This window comes from Poecile atricapillus, chromosome W, assembly GCF_030490865.1.
Source record: "Poecile atricapillus isolate bPoeAtr1 chromosome W, bPoeAtr1.hap1, whole genome shotgun sequence".
Lineage (NCBI taxonomy): Eukaryota > Metazoa > Chordata > Aves > Passeriformes > Paridae > Poecile > Poecile atricapillus.
The window spans coordinates 33,676,689-33,694,722 of NC_081288.1; the positions used below are offsets into that span (position 1 = coordinate 33,676,689).

General features: G+C 35.6%; 1 protein-coding gene across 1 annotated transcript; it reads left to right on the top strand.

Annotated features, from left to right (window-relative positions):
- The first annotated feature begins 258 nt into the window (after positions 1 to 258).
- On the top strand, positions 259 to 17,731 carry LOC131591918 (epiphycan). Its single transcript, XM_058863038.1, has 6 exons — positions 259 to 433; positions 10,697 to 10,850; positions 13,404 to 13,562; positions 14,167 to 14,369; positions 15,952 to 16,047; positions 17,328 to 17,731. Exons 1-6 carry the CDS (start codon positions 266 to 268, stop codon positions 17,496 to 17,498), a joined length of 951 nt encoding a protein of 316 aa, XP_058719021.1. The 5' UTR covers positions 259 to 265; the 3' UTR covers positions 17,499 to 17,731.
- The last annotated feature ends 303 nt before the right edge of the window (positions 17,732 to 18,034 follow it).

Here is an 18,034-nt window from a genome sequence, read left to right on the forward strand (position 1 = left end):
TAAAATTCAATAGGGCTTTTCTAAGTTATGTGCCTATGAGTATGGTCAAAGCAGTCTGCAAAATTCTCAGATCCAGGGACTCTTCATGAATAAAACCAGATTAAACCACTGAGTCACAATAAATAAATATGAAGTATTCACCAGAAATTTTGTGGGGTTTATATATTAGTACTGTATTTGTGACATTAAATTGTCAGAGATTCCTTGTCAATACCAGAGGACCTACAATCTGTCCATTTTCTTCTCTTTCAGAAAAGAAAACAGAATGCAGACCTTTGTTAATGTTTTTCTGGGTTTTTTTATCTTTGAGTCTGTTGGAGCTGCCCCCATCACTGATACCATAATTTATGATTCTGAGTTTTATGACATACCACTTGGAGAGCTGCCTCATCCATTTGCCTATGATGAAAACAAGCAGTCTGACCGAGTAGAGGTAATTAGAATTTAATTTATTCTGTCTTTCCAAAGTGCATAACTGCTGTAGTTACTGATCAGTTTATCTTTGCCATGAAAATACTTATCAGATAAATCTACTCATGTGGTGCCTTTGTAGTTCATTCACGTTTCCCCTAATTTACAAAGCCAAAATATATTCTTATTGTTTGTGGTTTTATTTTTGACAGTCTTTAAGAGGAGGTGAAAGGTACCATGCTTTCCTCAGGTCTCCATGCAATTCCACAAAGTCTGTTAGAGATCATCGTTGTGATTTATCTGTCTATGTAATGCATGGAGGCAGGTGAGACAGGATTTCCAGCATTTCCCATTAAATGGGATTGTAAAATGCAGTTTCCTTAAGTTTATGTTCAGTACACGTATTTCAGGCTACAAATGCTAATGTGTTCTATTGCTGTTAGGTTAGTAGCAGAAGGAAGAAAAAAGAAAGGGAAAACATTTTAATTTAAACACAGGAAAGTAAGAAAAATTACTGTTGAAATTGATACAGTAGGAGCCGGTAAGATATGTCACCTGTAGAAGCAAGAGATTCCACTTGTTGACTTAAATGCTTCCTTCCTCTTCAACAATCTTTTGTTTCTTTACAATTACTAAAAGGCTACATTAATTTTATTCTCACCCTGCTGATTAGACATTGGCACAAGTTCCCCGAAGGTAATATAAGCACTCTGTGATTCACGATTTTGTGTGATAGAAGTAGAGTGAAGAATATAAAATTTAAGTAATATGGTATGTTCATTTTTATACATAATATTTTAATACTTTTTCACATAAAAATGCATAATTCATGAAAATACAATCCTTTGAAAGATTTTTTATTACAGCAGAAGGGACAGGAACTACTTTTTCTTAAATGTGAGATAGAAATTGGATAACAGCTTTGAAATCAAAGGACAGAGACAATTTAAGAATAATTGTATTCCAAAGCAGGAAAACTGAAGAGATAAAAATAGAGTTAGCACTAAAATCAGAATCTTAAAATTTGTAGGAAATAAATTTTCAGTCTAAGAGGGATTAGAAGAACTTTGCTGTAAGGAACTTACCTTGCCTTTGGCCTGTTTCCCTTGTGCCACTCTTGTGCTCTACCTGATTCTGCCTGATCTTGCTTTTCTGATAAAGTTGCTACCAATTTTAGTCACTGTGCTCTATCTCACATTGAATAATAAACCACAGTTTCTGTCTCTCTTTGATCTTAGAAATGAAACCTTTGTCTTTCCTACAGAAATTATTTCTTCCCAGAAATGGGAGAAATTATTTTGAGTGTGCCTCATCACTGAGTTTTGCTCATTCAAACAACAGATTTCTTAGTAATGCATTGAATGGGAGGTGGGATTGTCCTGTGCTATGCTTGCTCTGTGAGGTCTTATAACACCAAAACATGGGGTGGCCTTTTCCATGTTTCTGAGTGAAGGATAAAGTGAGGTTTCAAAGTTCTTTCCCCGCTGAAAGGAAATTCAGCATGACTGATGTCGCACAAAACAGGAAAAAATACAAGAGATTCCAATACAGGTTCTTTTGGTTTTTTTCAAGACACGGAATAAGCAGAATCAGGGTAAACTGGTAAGCTTCTTTTCCAGAGCAGGATTATTCTCCATTACCGAGCACTTCAGAAAGCCTTTTTTAAAATTCATCAGGTGAAGTTCATCCATCACATCAGTTGAACAGAGTTTTGCATTGCATATGGATGGACCTCTCTCTGAGAGCCATGTTTTCATAGATGTTTAGCCAAAATCCTTTTTTTTTGCTTACATTCCTCATACCAGGTACCACCCAAGAGAATCCTAAGCATTCATAATTCCCCATATCCCAGGAGATATGAGTGGTTAGTGCTGTAGAAATCAAGCAAGTTTTATAGATATGTCAGTGTACTATTTAATAGGGCATGTCTGTCTTGCAAGTTATATTTTAATCACTGAATATTATTGATGTCACTCAAGTTTTAAGCAGAATACATTTGATTTTTTGATTGTAGTTATGACTTTACTGCTTAAAATCTTGTTATCATAATGATGTGAACAACACAAGAGGGTCTATGTCTAAAATTCAATATTTATTCAAGGTCACAGGTTAGTTTTTATTATGCATAGTTTACACGATGAGCAATACCACAGAGACCCAGACAAACAGCAGGCCTTCAACAGATCTAGCCTGTGTGCAGTAACTCTTTAAGACTTGAATTCCCCTTTAGAAAGTTTGGAATCATGTCTTCAGACTTCTGAAACAGTGGAGAAAAAAACTCAAATAGCATTTTCTGTTGTTGCTGTCTTCAATTTAAGATTTTAAAATTCAGTTTTATGCAAATAGAAGTCATTCTCTTTAGCTCATTTTTAGACCCATTGGCAAAATGTAACCTTTACCAAGGTTGTGTATCCAACTGATTTGCAAAAGGTCCAGGAGACTGACCAGTTCTAGTACTTCAGATGCATTTAGTGTGCTAATCTTGTTAATTTCAATGTAAATTAATCACCTGCACACCTCAAGGAGTTAAACCAAAGCACTTGCGTCAGCATGTCCTTTTCCAGATTGTTACGTACTGTAATCACACATTCATTGTATAATGACCAAAGTGAGGAAAGACCTAAAGATAATTAGAAAGGGATTATTTCCATTCATTCTATCTGGTTAAAATTAGGCTTGGCATCCCAAGACCATGCTACAAATATGAATCATTCTCTTGGGATATTTGTTGAGGTGGGCTGACCTCAGCTGGCTTCCAGGTGACCATCAAGATTCTTTCTCACTCCCCCTTCTCAGAGAGACAGGGGAAGAAATTGAGGTTACAAACTTGTGAATTGATATATAGGCAGTTTAATGAAGAAACATAAAGGTTGCATGCAGAAGCAAAGGGAAACAAAAGATTTATTCTCCACTTCCCATCAGCAGGTGAGGGCCAAACACTTCCAAGCAGTCAGGACTTGAGTATGTGTAGTAGGTACTTCTGATGACAAACTTCTTAATAATAAAGCCCGCCCCCCTGCCTCGCTGCCTCCTTTCAGCTTTTATTGCTGACCAGATGCCATATCAAATACCCCTTTGTTCAGATTGGGTCACCTCTCCTGGCTGTATCCCCTCCGGAGATCTTGACCACCCCTGCCCTTCTGGTGAGAGGGGAATGTTGGAGAGACAGCCTTGGTGCTGTGCCATCACAGCTCAGTGGTTGCTGAGCACTGGTGCATTATCAACACCTTTTCAACTGAAAACACAAAGCACAGCACTGTGTGGCACTGAGGGATGCCATGGGGAAAGTTAATTCCATCCCAGCTTGAGCCCATACACCTGTCTTCCTCAAGAAAATTTTGATGAACCCTAGACATCTGTTTCAGACTTAGCATGAGAATTTCATCTTAATTAACTAAGAATGACTGAATCCAAGATCACGACTTTGCTACTTCTCATACTCTGGAAGTATTGTTTCTTGTGTAGAGTGTATGTGTGATATACACACACACCTCATTGTGTTGAAAACATTTTTCTGAAAACATTTCTAGATAATGGGTCTTGATATTCTTACACTTGAAGTCTATTTTTGTCATAGGTTCTAGAATAATCTTAAGGTTGGGAAAGATTACTTAATGTGTACATGGAATACTTTTTCTAATGGAAATATTTGCATGGGGAAAGTAATTGTAGCTGCAAATTACTTGTGAGAATGGTATTGAATCCTCAATCGAAGTTATGCATTGTCACATCCTAGGTGATATTATAGATTATAAAATCTATGGTTTCCGAGATCCCAGGTTAGTGAGACACAGAAGACCTATCTAATACTTTGCATCCAAATGGAAATTATCACTGGAAAAAAATTAAATACTATATCACTCAGAAATAAAATGTGCATAGAGACATTAGGATAGCAGTATCAACTCTTTCACAGATAACGGCTAATAAAAGGCAGTGTAAAAGTAAAGCCTATTATCAAGGAAAGAATTCCAAGGTCCTCAAAGAAAAAGGTACAGCAATGAAATACCACCGTAAAGTGTTCAAGCTTTGTGCTGGATTTATCTTCTGAAACAGAGAGTAACAACAGTATAAACATGAGCTGATGTACCTTCCCTTTCCTTTACAGTTCATTAGTACTTTGAACTAATATCTATATCTCGATAGGGTCCAGAGGCCACAGTCAAGACTGGGTCTCCCTACTGCTCTGAAAACCTATTCAATGGGAGATTTCCTTCTTTAAACTGAATAGAATCAAATCAGATTCTCAAAGGAATTCTTGTGTGATCTTCTCACTTCTTCCCTATTTGAAACTAAAACTTTGGAAAATGTGTGAGAAAAACAAATTGTGGGGAGAGATTCTTATGTACATCTGCTGCTAATGACTAATAAAATGGCACTGCAATTTTATCACAGTGTCTGTTAAACATAACCTGTACATTTTTCTTTAGGTAGGAAAAAAACTAAGTTAGAAAATTAAGTAAAAATATAGGAGTATCAGAAAAATGTTTTCATTGCTAAGATAGGTTATCAGTGAGGCTGAAAAGCAAAGGAGTGCCCAATTAAGAATGCCTGGCTTGCCTAGTTTGCCTGGCTTGCCTGGTTTGCCTGGTGCCGAATAAGCAGAAAAGCAAGGGAGTTAAATACAGGCAGTCCGTGCCTGTTTACACAAAAGAGATGAGCTGTAAAGAATGATCACAAAATATTCAGAAAGATGCACACTGAAAGTCTAATATTTCATGCATTTTGATTAGCATTAGTTCAAGCTTCTTAAATTTGAATCAAGCCAATAATAGGGAATTTTGGTGTCTGCACAAAGCTCAGAACTTGAGTTAAACACACACACACATTTGCTCATGTCTGTGTGCATACACACAAACTCTCTCCTATGTTGGCATAACACATACAAAAAAGGATCCATACTTGAACAGGAACTCACTCTTGCCATTTGCAGAGTTGAGAGAGGCTTACACTGCTGCTCCTACATTTGTGGTAGGTATCTGATTAAATGAGACTTCAAAGTGGATATACAATGACTTTTCAGAACATCATATACATTTTTAAGAAACTCTATTAATTGGTACAAGTAATGTACAAGGCAGATAACCACATAATTGAAAAGAGAATCAAACTTATAATTTGAAGCTTTATCCTCAAATAGGAATTTAAATCGTTTTTCAGGAAGGTTTTGACTACAGCTTTTATTCACTTGTCTGCAGTGACTAACAATTCTATTTCTTTTTAAGATAGAACAATAGGAGAAAAGAAGTCTTTGCATGCAAAATTCAAGAACAAGTATAGGCCACTTTTGGAAAGGAAAACAAACCTCCCTGCCCGTGGCAAAGAAGTTGGTAATAGATGATTTTTATGGTCCCATCTAACCCAAACTCTTCTGTGATTCTATGAATAACTTCTACCATAATTAGACATTTTCTTGCAAGCCTTTGGTAGTTTCAGAACAACTATGTGAGAAACCAGTGATGGGTTTTTTTTCCTTCTGATGGGTCAGTGTGTGGTACAACTGTTCCTTCAAGATTAAAATTCCTCTTTTTAAATTTTGAAATCATATTTGTGTATTAAATGTATTTTTTGCAGTAAAAGAAATACTGAACAGAAGACACTTCAGATTCTCCTGTGGATTTAAACTTAGCACATGTAATACATCAGCTTTGATTCTAAAAGATGTAGGCATAAAACAGACACATAAAAAAGACATAAAATAAACTCCTGAGCCTCTCCTAGTCTTTTGTTTGTCTCACCTCCCTTACTGTCAAAGGTGAGATACAGATACCTAAAGATCCCACCATAAAATGAACTCCTGTAGCCAATGTCTGGAGCTGCTTTTCAGAAGCTTTGTTTCATTCTGTACTGACAGTGAAGGGATGCTAATATAAACTAAATGCCCGGCCTATGGATGTCAAGTTGCAAGTTGGATTTTATCACCTGCATTTTATCACTTACTGATATGTTCTGATTTCTTGACTTTTGTAACTTCCTGGTCTGACGGTGCCTCTGAATTGGCCAGTCACATTAAGGACTTTGATTAGAAAATAAAGTTACATTGGATAAACATAGGATGGGGGGAAAATGTAGGCCCTCCATGTAATCTCAGGAAAGATATCATTGTCCTTTGGCGTGCTCTGGGACTAATCTGCACTGGTATTCTCTAAATCTCTAGATTGATTCCAAAGACGAAGTAGGGTAACTATTAACCACATAGATGTCTAAAGATGGATGATGTAATACCACTTCTGTTTTTTCTTATGCTGTGTATTAAAACTGTCTTGGAAGGCAGATTATTATTTGAAGACTTTTAGCTATTGGCAAAGAGAAACATATTTTATTGTATTTCTCTACAATGTTCCTCTTGTTTTGTGATTTTTCACACATATTTCTTAAAGTATCAAATGAAATACAAGTCCACTCCCTGCCTAATTCCAGAATTCCAGGTTCCCTCCTCCTTCCAAAAAAACCCTATTGAAAATAATGCCATTAAGTGATATACAATTATTTATGTTTCACTTTTTTTTGGTAAAGTCCAGTTGCCAAAAATAAACAAACATCTGGAAGATGAGGGATTATTCTGTACAGTATATGGTCCAAGAAACATCTTTTTCTTGTTACAATCTTGCACGATTTATCAAACTTGTAAAAGATACAAAGCTGCATGGATCAGATGACCAATAATGGGAAACAGACTTCTACCTTTAGGTCACTGGTTCAACTCCAAGTTATGTACAGCAGGAAAATGCTCATATGCTCTGGGTCTGGTATGTAAAACACATATATCAGTGAACTCCTACTCTGTTAGCAGTATAAAAATTGCAACATCATTAAGTTAAGGTCAATAATTTTTATTTTCTTATGACACTCACAGCTGCAGGAGACTGAATAGATAATGCTAACTACTTGGAACAGTTTCCCTACACCCCTTAGTGCATTTGCAGGGAAACTGCTGGGAGATTTTCAATTGTGCATCTACAAATATAGGTAACATCCTATAGTAAAAAAGAGATAACACTGTAGAAAAGGAAGTACTAGAGGCTGACATCTCCACTTTGCTACCCAACAGCTACAGTGATTTATCAACTAAGAACCTTCAGAAAGCATAAAGTAAATCACAAATCACAAGATACTAAATTCTGGAAAGTATGCCCCAAATATGTAGAGAGGTGGCAGTCAGTGTAGATGACCCAAATCCCATAACAAGTGAAAGGAAAATTATCTTTGTTCTGAAGACTATTTAAAATGTCTATCTTGATAATACTCTTATCCAGAATATTACTTTCAGTAAGCTGCATATAAAGACATTAACTTCTTAAAATCTCCGGATTTAATTCCAAATTTCAGAAGAGGGGCTCCTATATGATTTCCACAAATCTGGTGAAGTAAGACAGCATGTGCAAGAACTTTTGTGCAGTAACCTGGGTCAATAAAAGTCTGGAATGTATCTCTCCCTCTAGGCTTCCTCCATTCGGAGAACAGCTGTCCCATTTCCTTTGTTCCCAAAGCCTTCTTTTGATTTGTCCCCAAGTCCATTCCTGGTTAAGCTGTCTACTGTCAGTGCTGCAGATGGTAACACTGTGTATTTGCACAAAATGACAAGGTACATCCTTACTTACTCTTACATCAACTCAAGTTACTCAGTTCACCTGAAGGTCATCTTGCTCATTTGATTACTTTGCATTTTGTGAGGTTATGACCTTGGTAACCTTGTATTGGGGCATTTTTATCTATAAACTCTAACTAGCAACAGTATCTGTGGCTTAGTAGAATACAATTAAAGAATATACAGAAAACCTAAAATGTTCTTAGTCAAAATCTGAGCCTGTATGGTTCACAGTGCTTACTGGTTTTGCATTGTTTTCATGTTCTTTGTCTTCAGTGAAACAAATGGATATAAAATATTTGTTATTTATATATATATAAATATTTATATAATAAAAATAAAAACAAATATTTATATAATAAAACCTATTACCATTATATAATCTAAACAAAATTATTTGTATTCAAAAGAATTAGATTTTAAGTAGTTATTTAGAGGTTCTAGGGCAATCCATGATCATAATGCTTAATACTGCTTGGAATGATATATATAGCTATGCTGCAAGATAGTCTACTATGAGATGTAAAGTGGTTTTTTTCAACATTTTCACAGTTCATAGAATCACAGTATTGTTTGGGTTGGAAGGTACCAAGGTCATTCACTTCCATGAGCAGGGGCACTTTCAACTAGCCCCAAGTTGCTCAAAACCCCATCCAACCTTGCCTTGAGCAAGGGAATCCATAACTTCTCTGGGCAACCATTTCCAATGCCTCACACCACAGGTTAAAGAATTTAATGGTATATAAAGGTTTCAATTTCAAGCCATTCCCCCTTGTCCTATCACTACATGTCATTCTAAAAATTCTCTCTCCAGCTTTCCTGTAGGTCCTCTTTAGGTACTGAAAAGCTACTATAAGGTCTTCCTAGAGCCTTCTTTTCTCTGGGCTGAACAACCCCAACTCTCTCAGCCTGTCTTCATCTTCTTGGCCCTCCTCTGGACTTTCTCTCACAGGTCCAAGTCCTCCTTGAGCTGGAGACTCCAGAGCTGAAAGCAGTACTGCAGGTGGGGTCTCACAAGAACATAACAGAAGGGCAGAATCACATACCTAGATCTGCTGGTTACATATGAAATATATATATACACACATACAAAATTATTCATATAGGTATCAAATACAACAAAGTTTTGTCTGTGCTTGGAATCCAGATGTCAGGTGCTTTAGCTCCTTTAACTTCTATAGTCTAAATACCAAATCAAATTTTAGAAATTCCAACTATTTGGCCAGCCTGAATGCAATTACTTTTACCTGTCTTTTATAATTAGAATTTATGAACACTACTGTGATTGATTTCTACAACTGGTTCTTCATGGAGACAGCAAAGAGAGCAGTAGCTGTGGGATGGTCTCAAAAAAGGAGATACATGGTCAGGTGAAAAGACTTGGGATTCAATGGTATTGTGGTGGTGTTCTGCTAGAAAGCTGCAGTGGATGAAAACTGAAGCAGAATTTTGGTGCCTTTGCACCTGGAATAATGATATCGTGACAAAATAACTATATTTGGCTGTGCCTTAGAAAAGGATAAGGAGTGCTAACTGCAGCACAGGGGTGCAGCACCCACAGGGTTAAATACATTACCTACATTTTTAACAGCACCTCAGATGTGCAAAACTAAAATGACACTAATTAATTGTTTTGGATTTAAAGAATAAAGGGCACACTTTCAAAAGGGGCTCTGGCTCAGTTGAACTATATTATTACACATGGGGAAATGAAAATACAGTGGGAAAGTAACTTCCAAAGATCACACAACTATGTCTGGGTGATTACAGAAAACAACTCTGCCTCTTTGCTAACACAGACACCTTTGCAACAAGCCTGGCAAGTCTGCAATACCCTTTTTATGAGCAGTGATGTGATACAAGAAAATAGCTACATCTTAATTTTTATCCTGAACTGTCCTATAGGAAAATCAACAGAATTAAGCATTTTTAGAATTAAAATTAACCTGACAAAATTTACTGTTTTGACTAATTATGAGTGAATGATAAAAAAAAGAAAAAAAAAAAAAAGTTTTCTAGTTCCATGCAAGGATCTTCCAAATTTTATGGATGTTTTAAAACCAAGGTTTTATCCAATATTTTATTTACATCAGTATTTTCATACTACATAACACAGCTACTAGTGAATGAAGTTAACCAGAGTCTTTAACATATTAGAAAAGTGCATGTGAAGTCAGAGTTCAGAATTATTTAGTAGTATTTTTATATCATGTTCAGATTTAGTAATATTTTTTAAATCATGTTAGTGTTCTAAGCAGTGCCTGCACAGCTATATTGGATTTGGATTTATGATGGTCAAATTTACAATTTTATGGTAAATTACTTGCACCTTTTTGATATTTCACAGGAAATTTTCATTTTTCACACACAGTTTATCTATTTTTATCACAAGTTGAATTTATCATTACATAAATAAGGAAAAATAATTTTGCTAGTATATATTCTCAGTAATGAAGTATATGCATGTGTGCATACATAAGAAACATTCAAAATACTGAGATAAAAAGCAAATAAGTGTGTTGGATTTTCATTAATTTTTTATATATCATCAGAATCCATTATAGCTCCTGGATAAAATGCAGCACAAGCACTAAACCTCAGAAAATATGTGACCTCTAGTGGGAGAATATGAATAACTGGAAGAGAAACAGTTTCCAAGGGAAGTAAACAGTACCATTTCCTTTTCATTTTCCCTAGACAGATATTGGGACAGAACTATCTTCTGTAATTCAAGAGAGTTATTCTTCTGCACCATTGACAGAAGAAACCGAAGATGAAGCATCAACACCAAAATTAATTGATGGGTCTTCAGCACAGGGGTCAGGGGTTCTTGGACCCCAGACTCAAGATGGTTAGTAGGAAAGAAATTATTTTCATGTGTAGCTTTGATTTTGAGCAAGCCCATTTTATTTTTTTACTGAAAATGAAGTACATCATTTCTGTATGCCTCTTACTTCAGAAAGACACAATATGCCTATCTTGAAGCCTTCAAAGTCAGATAGGTGCCTAGTCAAAAGGTTTCCATACTATTTCATTCTAATACCTGTGCCAGTGAAGATTTACAACTCAAAAATTTGCTGCTCATTGGCAATGCTACCAGTACTTGTTTTTCTGTCTTACATTTCAATGTCATTATCAACTGTCTAATAATTATTTGCTGCATGGCCTTACAAATATAGTCATACAAAGTATAATTAAAATGTTGAAGAATTTTTGACCATGGAAACTATGCACTGAAAAACTTAAGGAACGGGAGCTGCTTAGAACTTTTTAATGAAAATTATTTTCAGTTCTTCTGGCTATAGTGAAATAAGAATTTTATAAATCTTGCAGGAGAATAAAAATTGCAAAACACAATCTGTCCCTCTCCGACACAACTTTTGCACTGCTAATTTTTGACATTTGTCAGAAGCTCCTCTAAATTAGAGTAGGTAAAGCTCACTCCATTGTTGTGCAGGATCATTTTGTGTTGTATGGTGATCAATATACAGTAACAGGAAAATGCTACTTTTTACTATGCCCAGCACTACAGCTGAGTGCCATAGAAGAAAAATAAAATTAAAGAAACAAAACAAAACAATAAAATAAAATTAAAGAAACAAAACAAAACAAAAAAAACCATAAACCCCGAGAGTTCCTGCTTCCAAAATTATGTGTTCATGGAAGTTAATAATTCATAGTCTTATTTTGTTACCAGACAAAAATATACAGTGTCAAGAAAAGTAAAAATGGATGAGAACTTCCCAGGAGATTCCAGAAAAGAGAAAAAATAAAGTCCCATACCCCTTTTCAATTTTGAAAATTACAAGACGTTACAATATGTCCTGTAAATATTATATTTGATGAATTCTGTATCTGTCAACGGTTTTGAGTACTGAATGCAAATTCAGTAGTGCATCAACTAAAGAAATGCTCAAGACAGTAAGATATCAAATCAGATGTCTCTAGTGTCTTCCTTTTTTAAGCAGCATATTTTCCTGTCAGATGTTGCTGCTATTGTCCTGGTATTGAATAGAAGAATATAAGGCTCAGTGACATTAAGCCAAGCTCATTTTTCTTGTTGATATATTTTTGAATCCTTCTTTTATCTCTGGTTGTTTTTTTTTGTTGTCCACCAGGCACAGGTGAAAAATACCACTCCTCTAAAACTAGGACAGGGTGAAACCCTTTCCCCAAACTATGGTACTATATTCCAATATTATGAAAAAATATCAGCCATCCTTAACTCTGTATTCATTTAGGCCTAGATTTGCTGGATTAGTTCAAGGTGTGAATATTTCTTCCCCAGTGTCAGACCTCCTTTCTCCAATTTGAACTGTCCTGTGGAGAAAGTTATGGAAAGCATGAAAGGATCCTTATCGCTCCAGAAACTGTATTCCTGGATGCCTAAATTGAGATTATCACATAAAAATAAAAGAGTACTCTGGTTACTGATTCTTTAATCTTGTCTCAAAAGGCACCTCAATAACCTACAAATTGGGGCAGATTAAGAAGGCACATCTCTCATGTAGCCACATCTGATATGGAGGTAAAACTAATCTGCAAGAAAACCATTTTCATATTCCCCAATTATCCTACTATCCTATAAGTAGCAAGAGCAAACAACCCCATCTGCTACAAGGAGGAGGAAAACCTGAAACAGAAAAGTATTTCTCTGGGATTAAAAGATGACAAACAGATATGCTGATTTATACTCATAATCGAGGAAAAGATGTATCAAAAAGTTAGTGTCACAAGAGTTACAATCTGTTTATTAAAATTGTTAGAGGGATGCCTCTGCCTGAATTAAGGTCCAAATGAGACCATATGCCAAAGTGAATAGGATGGATTTCATTTAATAGTAAGTGTGAGTGAGGAGGGAGAGTTAGAAAGAAATATAAAAAGGGAGGGGGAGGAGAGAAAGAGTAACAGAGAGACAGATTAAGTAGAAAATATCATTCATCAGCTATTATTCCTCCATCTAGGAATACCTCCACCTGCTATCTTAAGGAGAAATCAACTTCTGGGTGATTGATGTCACCAAATATTCTACTATAGTCTGAGAAACAATTTATTAGAACAAATTAATTGTACTCCTAGACATAAGAAGAAAATTTTAATTTAAATTTTAATTTAAAATTTATTTTAAAATTGTTTTATTAATTTTAATTAATTAAATTTAAATTTAATTCATTAATATTATTTTAGTTATTTTTAAAATGTTTAAAATTATATTTAAAATATTTTGATCACCTTACTGTTGCAATTATATGATTTGGTGATCAAAGCAGAATGAGAAGTGAACTTTACCATAGACAAAGTCTGATTGTTAGGTGATCATATGAGCATTACATTGTAGGAATTTATGTATGATTTTTATACATGTCCTTTCTAACAAAGTGTTTTCTTTTAAATTCCTTGATAGGTCTTCCCACTTGCCTTTTGTGTACATGCCTAGGCACCACAGTCTACTGTGATGATCGTGACCTTGATGCTGTTCCACCATTGCCTAAGAAAACCACGTATTTCTATTCACGCTATAACAGAATCAAGAAGATCAGCAGAAATGACTTTGCTAACTTAAGTATGGATAGCAGTATTATTGAAATCAGCCTTAATTTTGATTGCTTCTGGAATATAACAACCAAAAATATAGTGATATATTTTTTATAATGTTTGATTATGGTAAATTTTACACATAAATGTATATTTATTTATTTTGTTACTTTGGAGCATAAAGATCCATACATCAGATGCAGATTCTCTGCCAAACATTTGAATTATTATAAATAACAATGATCATTGATTTTTTTTTTTTTTGCTGTTTCTTACAATCAACTTTAGAAAAGTAATTTTACCCCCCAAATATTCAATTTAATTTGGGGTTTGTATTTTTTTATTGGAAAAAATGCTTGAGTATATTTTATAAAAAAGTCAATATATCAAATTTTTTACATATAGAAAATTGTTGAAAAAAAGAAAGGTAATGAAAATATGTTTCTTTCCCTTTGAGTGTCCTTTTTCCAAAAGATAATAATTTATAAGATTCCCATAACACACAGAAATCTTAAAACTCAACTTTGAAGTCTTTCACTGAAAGATGTATAAAGAATGATACAGGCAGGGTTTTTTTTGTAATTTCAGGAAATACATTCTTATAAGTCTGTTGTATCTTATTTCTCTTCCAGACCATTTAAAGAGGATTGATTTGACTGCAAACTTCATATCAGATATCCACAAGGATGCCTTCCGAAGATTGCCCCAACTTCAGGAGTTGGTGCTTCGTGACAACAGGATAAGGCAACTCCCTGACTTACCATCTACCTTAACGTTCATTGATGTTAGTAAGAACAGGCTTGGTCGCAGAGGGATACCAAATGAGGCATTTAAAGTAAGTTTGGGTGTGACGGCAAAATCTTTTCTTCCTCTCTCCAGAGGATGTGGTTAGAAGTGTAGCCTATTCTCACAAGAGAGATGCTCCAGTCTGCTAATCATCTTTGTAGCCCTCAAATGGACCTACTCAAGGAGCTCCATGTCTCTCTCTTGTCCTGTGAAGCCCAGAGCTGGCTTCCAGATGTGCCTCACCAGGGCAGAGTAGGGGGGCAGGATCTCCTCCCCTGACCTGCTGGCAATACTCTTCCTAATACACCTAAGGACTCCATTGTGGCCTTCTTGGCCACAAGGGCACTGCTGATTCATGGACAGCCTCACCAGGACCCCAGGTTCTTCTCTGCAGAGCTGCTTTCCAGCAGATCGGCCCCCAGCCTGCACTGCTGTGTGGGGTTATTATTTACCAGATGCAGGACCCTGTATTTGCCTTTGTTGAATTTCAGATGGTTCTTCTCAACCCATCTCTCCAATTTGTTGGGATCATTCTAGAGGGCTGTGTAGCCCTCTGGGATATTGGCCACTCCTCCAAGCTTTGTGTCTTCAGTCAGCTTTCTAAGGAGGCATCTGTCCCTCCACCCAAGTCATTGATGAACATGTTAAACAATACTGACCCAGCACTGAACCTTGAGGGACGGCATTAGTGGCAGACCTCCCACTAGACTGCCATTGATTATGCCCTTCTGGGATCTGCCGTTCAGTCAGTTCTAAATCCACCTCACTTTCCACTCTTCCAGTCCACACTTCCTGAGTTTGCTAAGAGTATACTGTGAGAGAAAATGTCAAAAGCCTTGCTGAAGTCAGGATAGAAAATACTCAGTGTTCTCCCCTCACCCATTCTGGCTGTTCTTTCATTTCAGAAGGCAATCAGGTTGGTCAAGCATGATTTACCTTTAGTGAATCCATGCTGGCTACTCCTGATGATCTTCTTGCCATCCCTGGGGATAGAGATGGCCTCTGGAATGAGGTGCTCCATCACCTTTTCAGGGATTGAGGTGAAGATGACTGGATAGTAATTCTCTAGATCCTCCTTGCCCTTTTTGTAGATAGGGGTGACACCAGCTTACCTCCAGTCCTCAGGCACTTCTCCTGATCCCTGTGACCTTTGAAAGACCACTGTGAGCAGTGTAGCTATGGTATCTGCCAGATTTCTCAGCACTCATTCCTCCAAGAAGTTCAATTTACCTTTTGAAATGGAATGAGAAATGTATCTTTTACTCAGGCATTTCTTATACAGCTATCATTTACTTCAACACAATACACTTCTGCAAAATTGAGTAGCCTTGTCACAAAAGAAAGGAAGTAACATTATCAATAAAGTAACACCTTTAATAATTCTGTGGATATTTGAAAAACATTTTTCCCCTTCATTTTAATCTGAATATCTAACCCTCATCAGCAACATTTTCAGCCTATGCACATCAGAGTTGATGTCTTTGAATTTCTGTCTTTTTACCATATCATGAGGAAACAAAATATTTTGCTATCCATTGCTGTTCATTGCAGTGATAGATTTCAAACATACTTGCCAGAGATTTTCAAAAATGTCTGTCATCTCCCCTTTTTTTTTTTTCATCTTCCTCTAGAATCTGGATGAACTGCAGCATCTTTATATCACTGACAATAATTTGGATCACATTCCACTGCCACTCCCTGAAAGCCTCCAAGCGCTTCATCTTCAGGTAGGCTACAAAAGAAATTGCTCCTTATATCAGGCTCCAATAATATGTACAACTGGGAAGGGCAAACTTTTTCTTGTAGTGTTTGTTCTGTTTATCCAAAAGCATTCTTACTTGATGAAACAAGCTATGGCAAACAAAATTAACTACTGATTGCTGTCTTTCAAAGAAGTAAAATTTAGCTCAGCTAAGCATTATTTTTCAGAATTTTTAGTACAATATTTTTCAAAAAACAAATTCTAAAATTACTATTGTCTAATAATTTCTTTTTGAATTCTTCCTTTTAACCTTTTCCAGCTCTGTTTCTTCCCCTTTATCTCCTCTTGTACTAATTTACAGTTTTGTTTATCAGATGTTTTTACTTACTACATCAGAGAAAAAAAAATTCAGTAAGCAATGTAATGTACCTCACATTGTTTAACCTCTATCTTTCAGTAAGTAAATTTATTGAAACTCTCTGCCTGTTTGTTTTTCACTTGTTTGTGCCTGTAAATTAAATATTCAGTGCTATGTCCTATAGAAAAAAGTTAGTGAGCTGGACATTTTCCACACCAATTTTTGACTAGAAAAGGAATGGAGAAGGGAAGAATTTTCAGACAGCCATCATTTTAGGTAATGAACTTTTAAGTCCCAGTTTCCTGACAATGCTGTATTCCAGCAATTCATTGTTGAGAATGGTTTGCTTCAAGAAGCTCCATGAATATAAGGCATGGAAGAGCAATTTAAATCAAAGGAATAATACCAAAACCATTCAATTTTCCCAGTATATATATATATATATATATATATATATACATATATGTATATGTGTGTGTGTGTGTGTGTGTGTGTGAGTTAAATTAATGTGAGAGGGTCTGGGGAAAGGAAATTGTCACAGATAAAATTTCAGAGTTGTACCCTGTCAGGTTGAGGCATATTAGGATGATAATTATGTTTCTAGGATTTTTGGACTGGCCTGTGGATCAAATTTTGGCTTAATAAGACTCTTCACTATAATCTGGAAATGAAAATGCTCTATACTTCAACCAGCCTCCTCCTTCAAAGCCTGTCTCTGCTACATGGTTTGAGTTACTTTGTTTTGAAGCTTTGCACTGGCCAAGAAATTTTCCCCTGCTTGGAAGATTTCTCTGTTAATGACTTGCCACCACAATCTGGGCCCTTTAGTTCAAGCAAGTATCCATCTAGACACTGAAAATACATCCATAAATGGTTTTTCAGAGTAAAAAAACTACTTTCAGGTAACTATTCTGATAGCTTATTTTTGATTGCTTGTTTTCTTTTAGAACAACAACATTCAAGAGATGCATGAAGATACTTTCTGCAAAATGAGAGATTTTACTTATGTGCGTAGGGCCCTCGAAGACATCAGACTGGATGGTAATCCCATCAACCTGAGCAAAACGCCTTATGCATACATGTGTCTACCCCGTTTGCCAGTTGGTAACCTCATCTAAGCTTTGACAGCAGCCAAGACTGTCATTTGCTGTAAGAATCTCTAAAGACAAATCATTAACTCACTGCTACATTAACCTCAATGAATTTTTACAAATATCATTGATTTGAGAAATATTTCTGTTAATGTTGGAATTGATTACTGAGATACTGAGATTATGAAATGCTAAAAGAAAAATCCATTATCTACCCAACTGCAAGTAATTTAGCAATATCAAGAAAAATACTTTATTACAAAAACACTGCAAATACCAAACTTTTTGCTGAATTGTTCAGACCTAATGTATGAATTCTAAATTTAAATAATTTTACATATTAAAGTCTAACTATTACATGGTAACTGAAGAAATAAAAATAAAATATGTGTACACAAATGATTTTTTATTGGGTTTTATTTTAATTAAATATTATTTTCTCAGAGATACATCCATTTTTCTACTTCTTTCCTTAAAGGTCCCTTCATTTTGGAAAAGTACCGGTAATATTCCAAAAAACATGCTTTCTTCAGAAAAGAGAATCTTTCCTTGAATCAATAATG

Coding starts and splice junctions, on each gene's coding strand:
- LOC131591918 (XM_058863038.1), top strand. CDS start 266: ATGCAGACCTTTGTTAATGTTTTTCTGGGTTTTTTTATCTTTGAGTCT. Junction 434..10,696: donor AGCAGTCTGACCGAGTAGAG/GTAATTAGAATT, acceptor CATTTTCCCTAG/ACAGATATTGGGACAGAACT. Junction 14,370..15,951: donor TACCAAATGAGGCATTTAAA/GTAAGTTTGGGT, acceptor ATCTTCCTCTAG/AATCTGGATGAACTGCAGCA.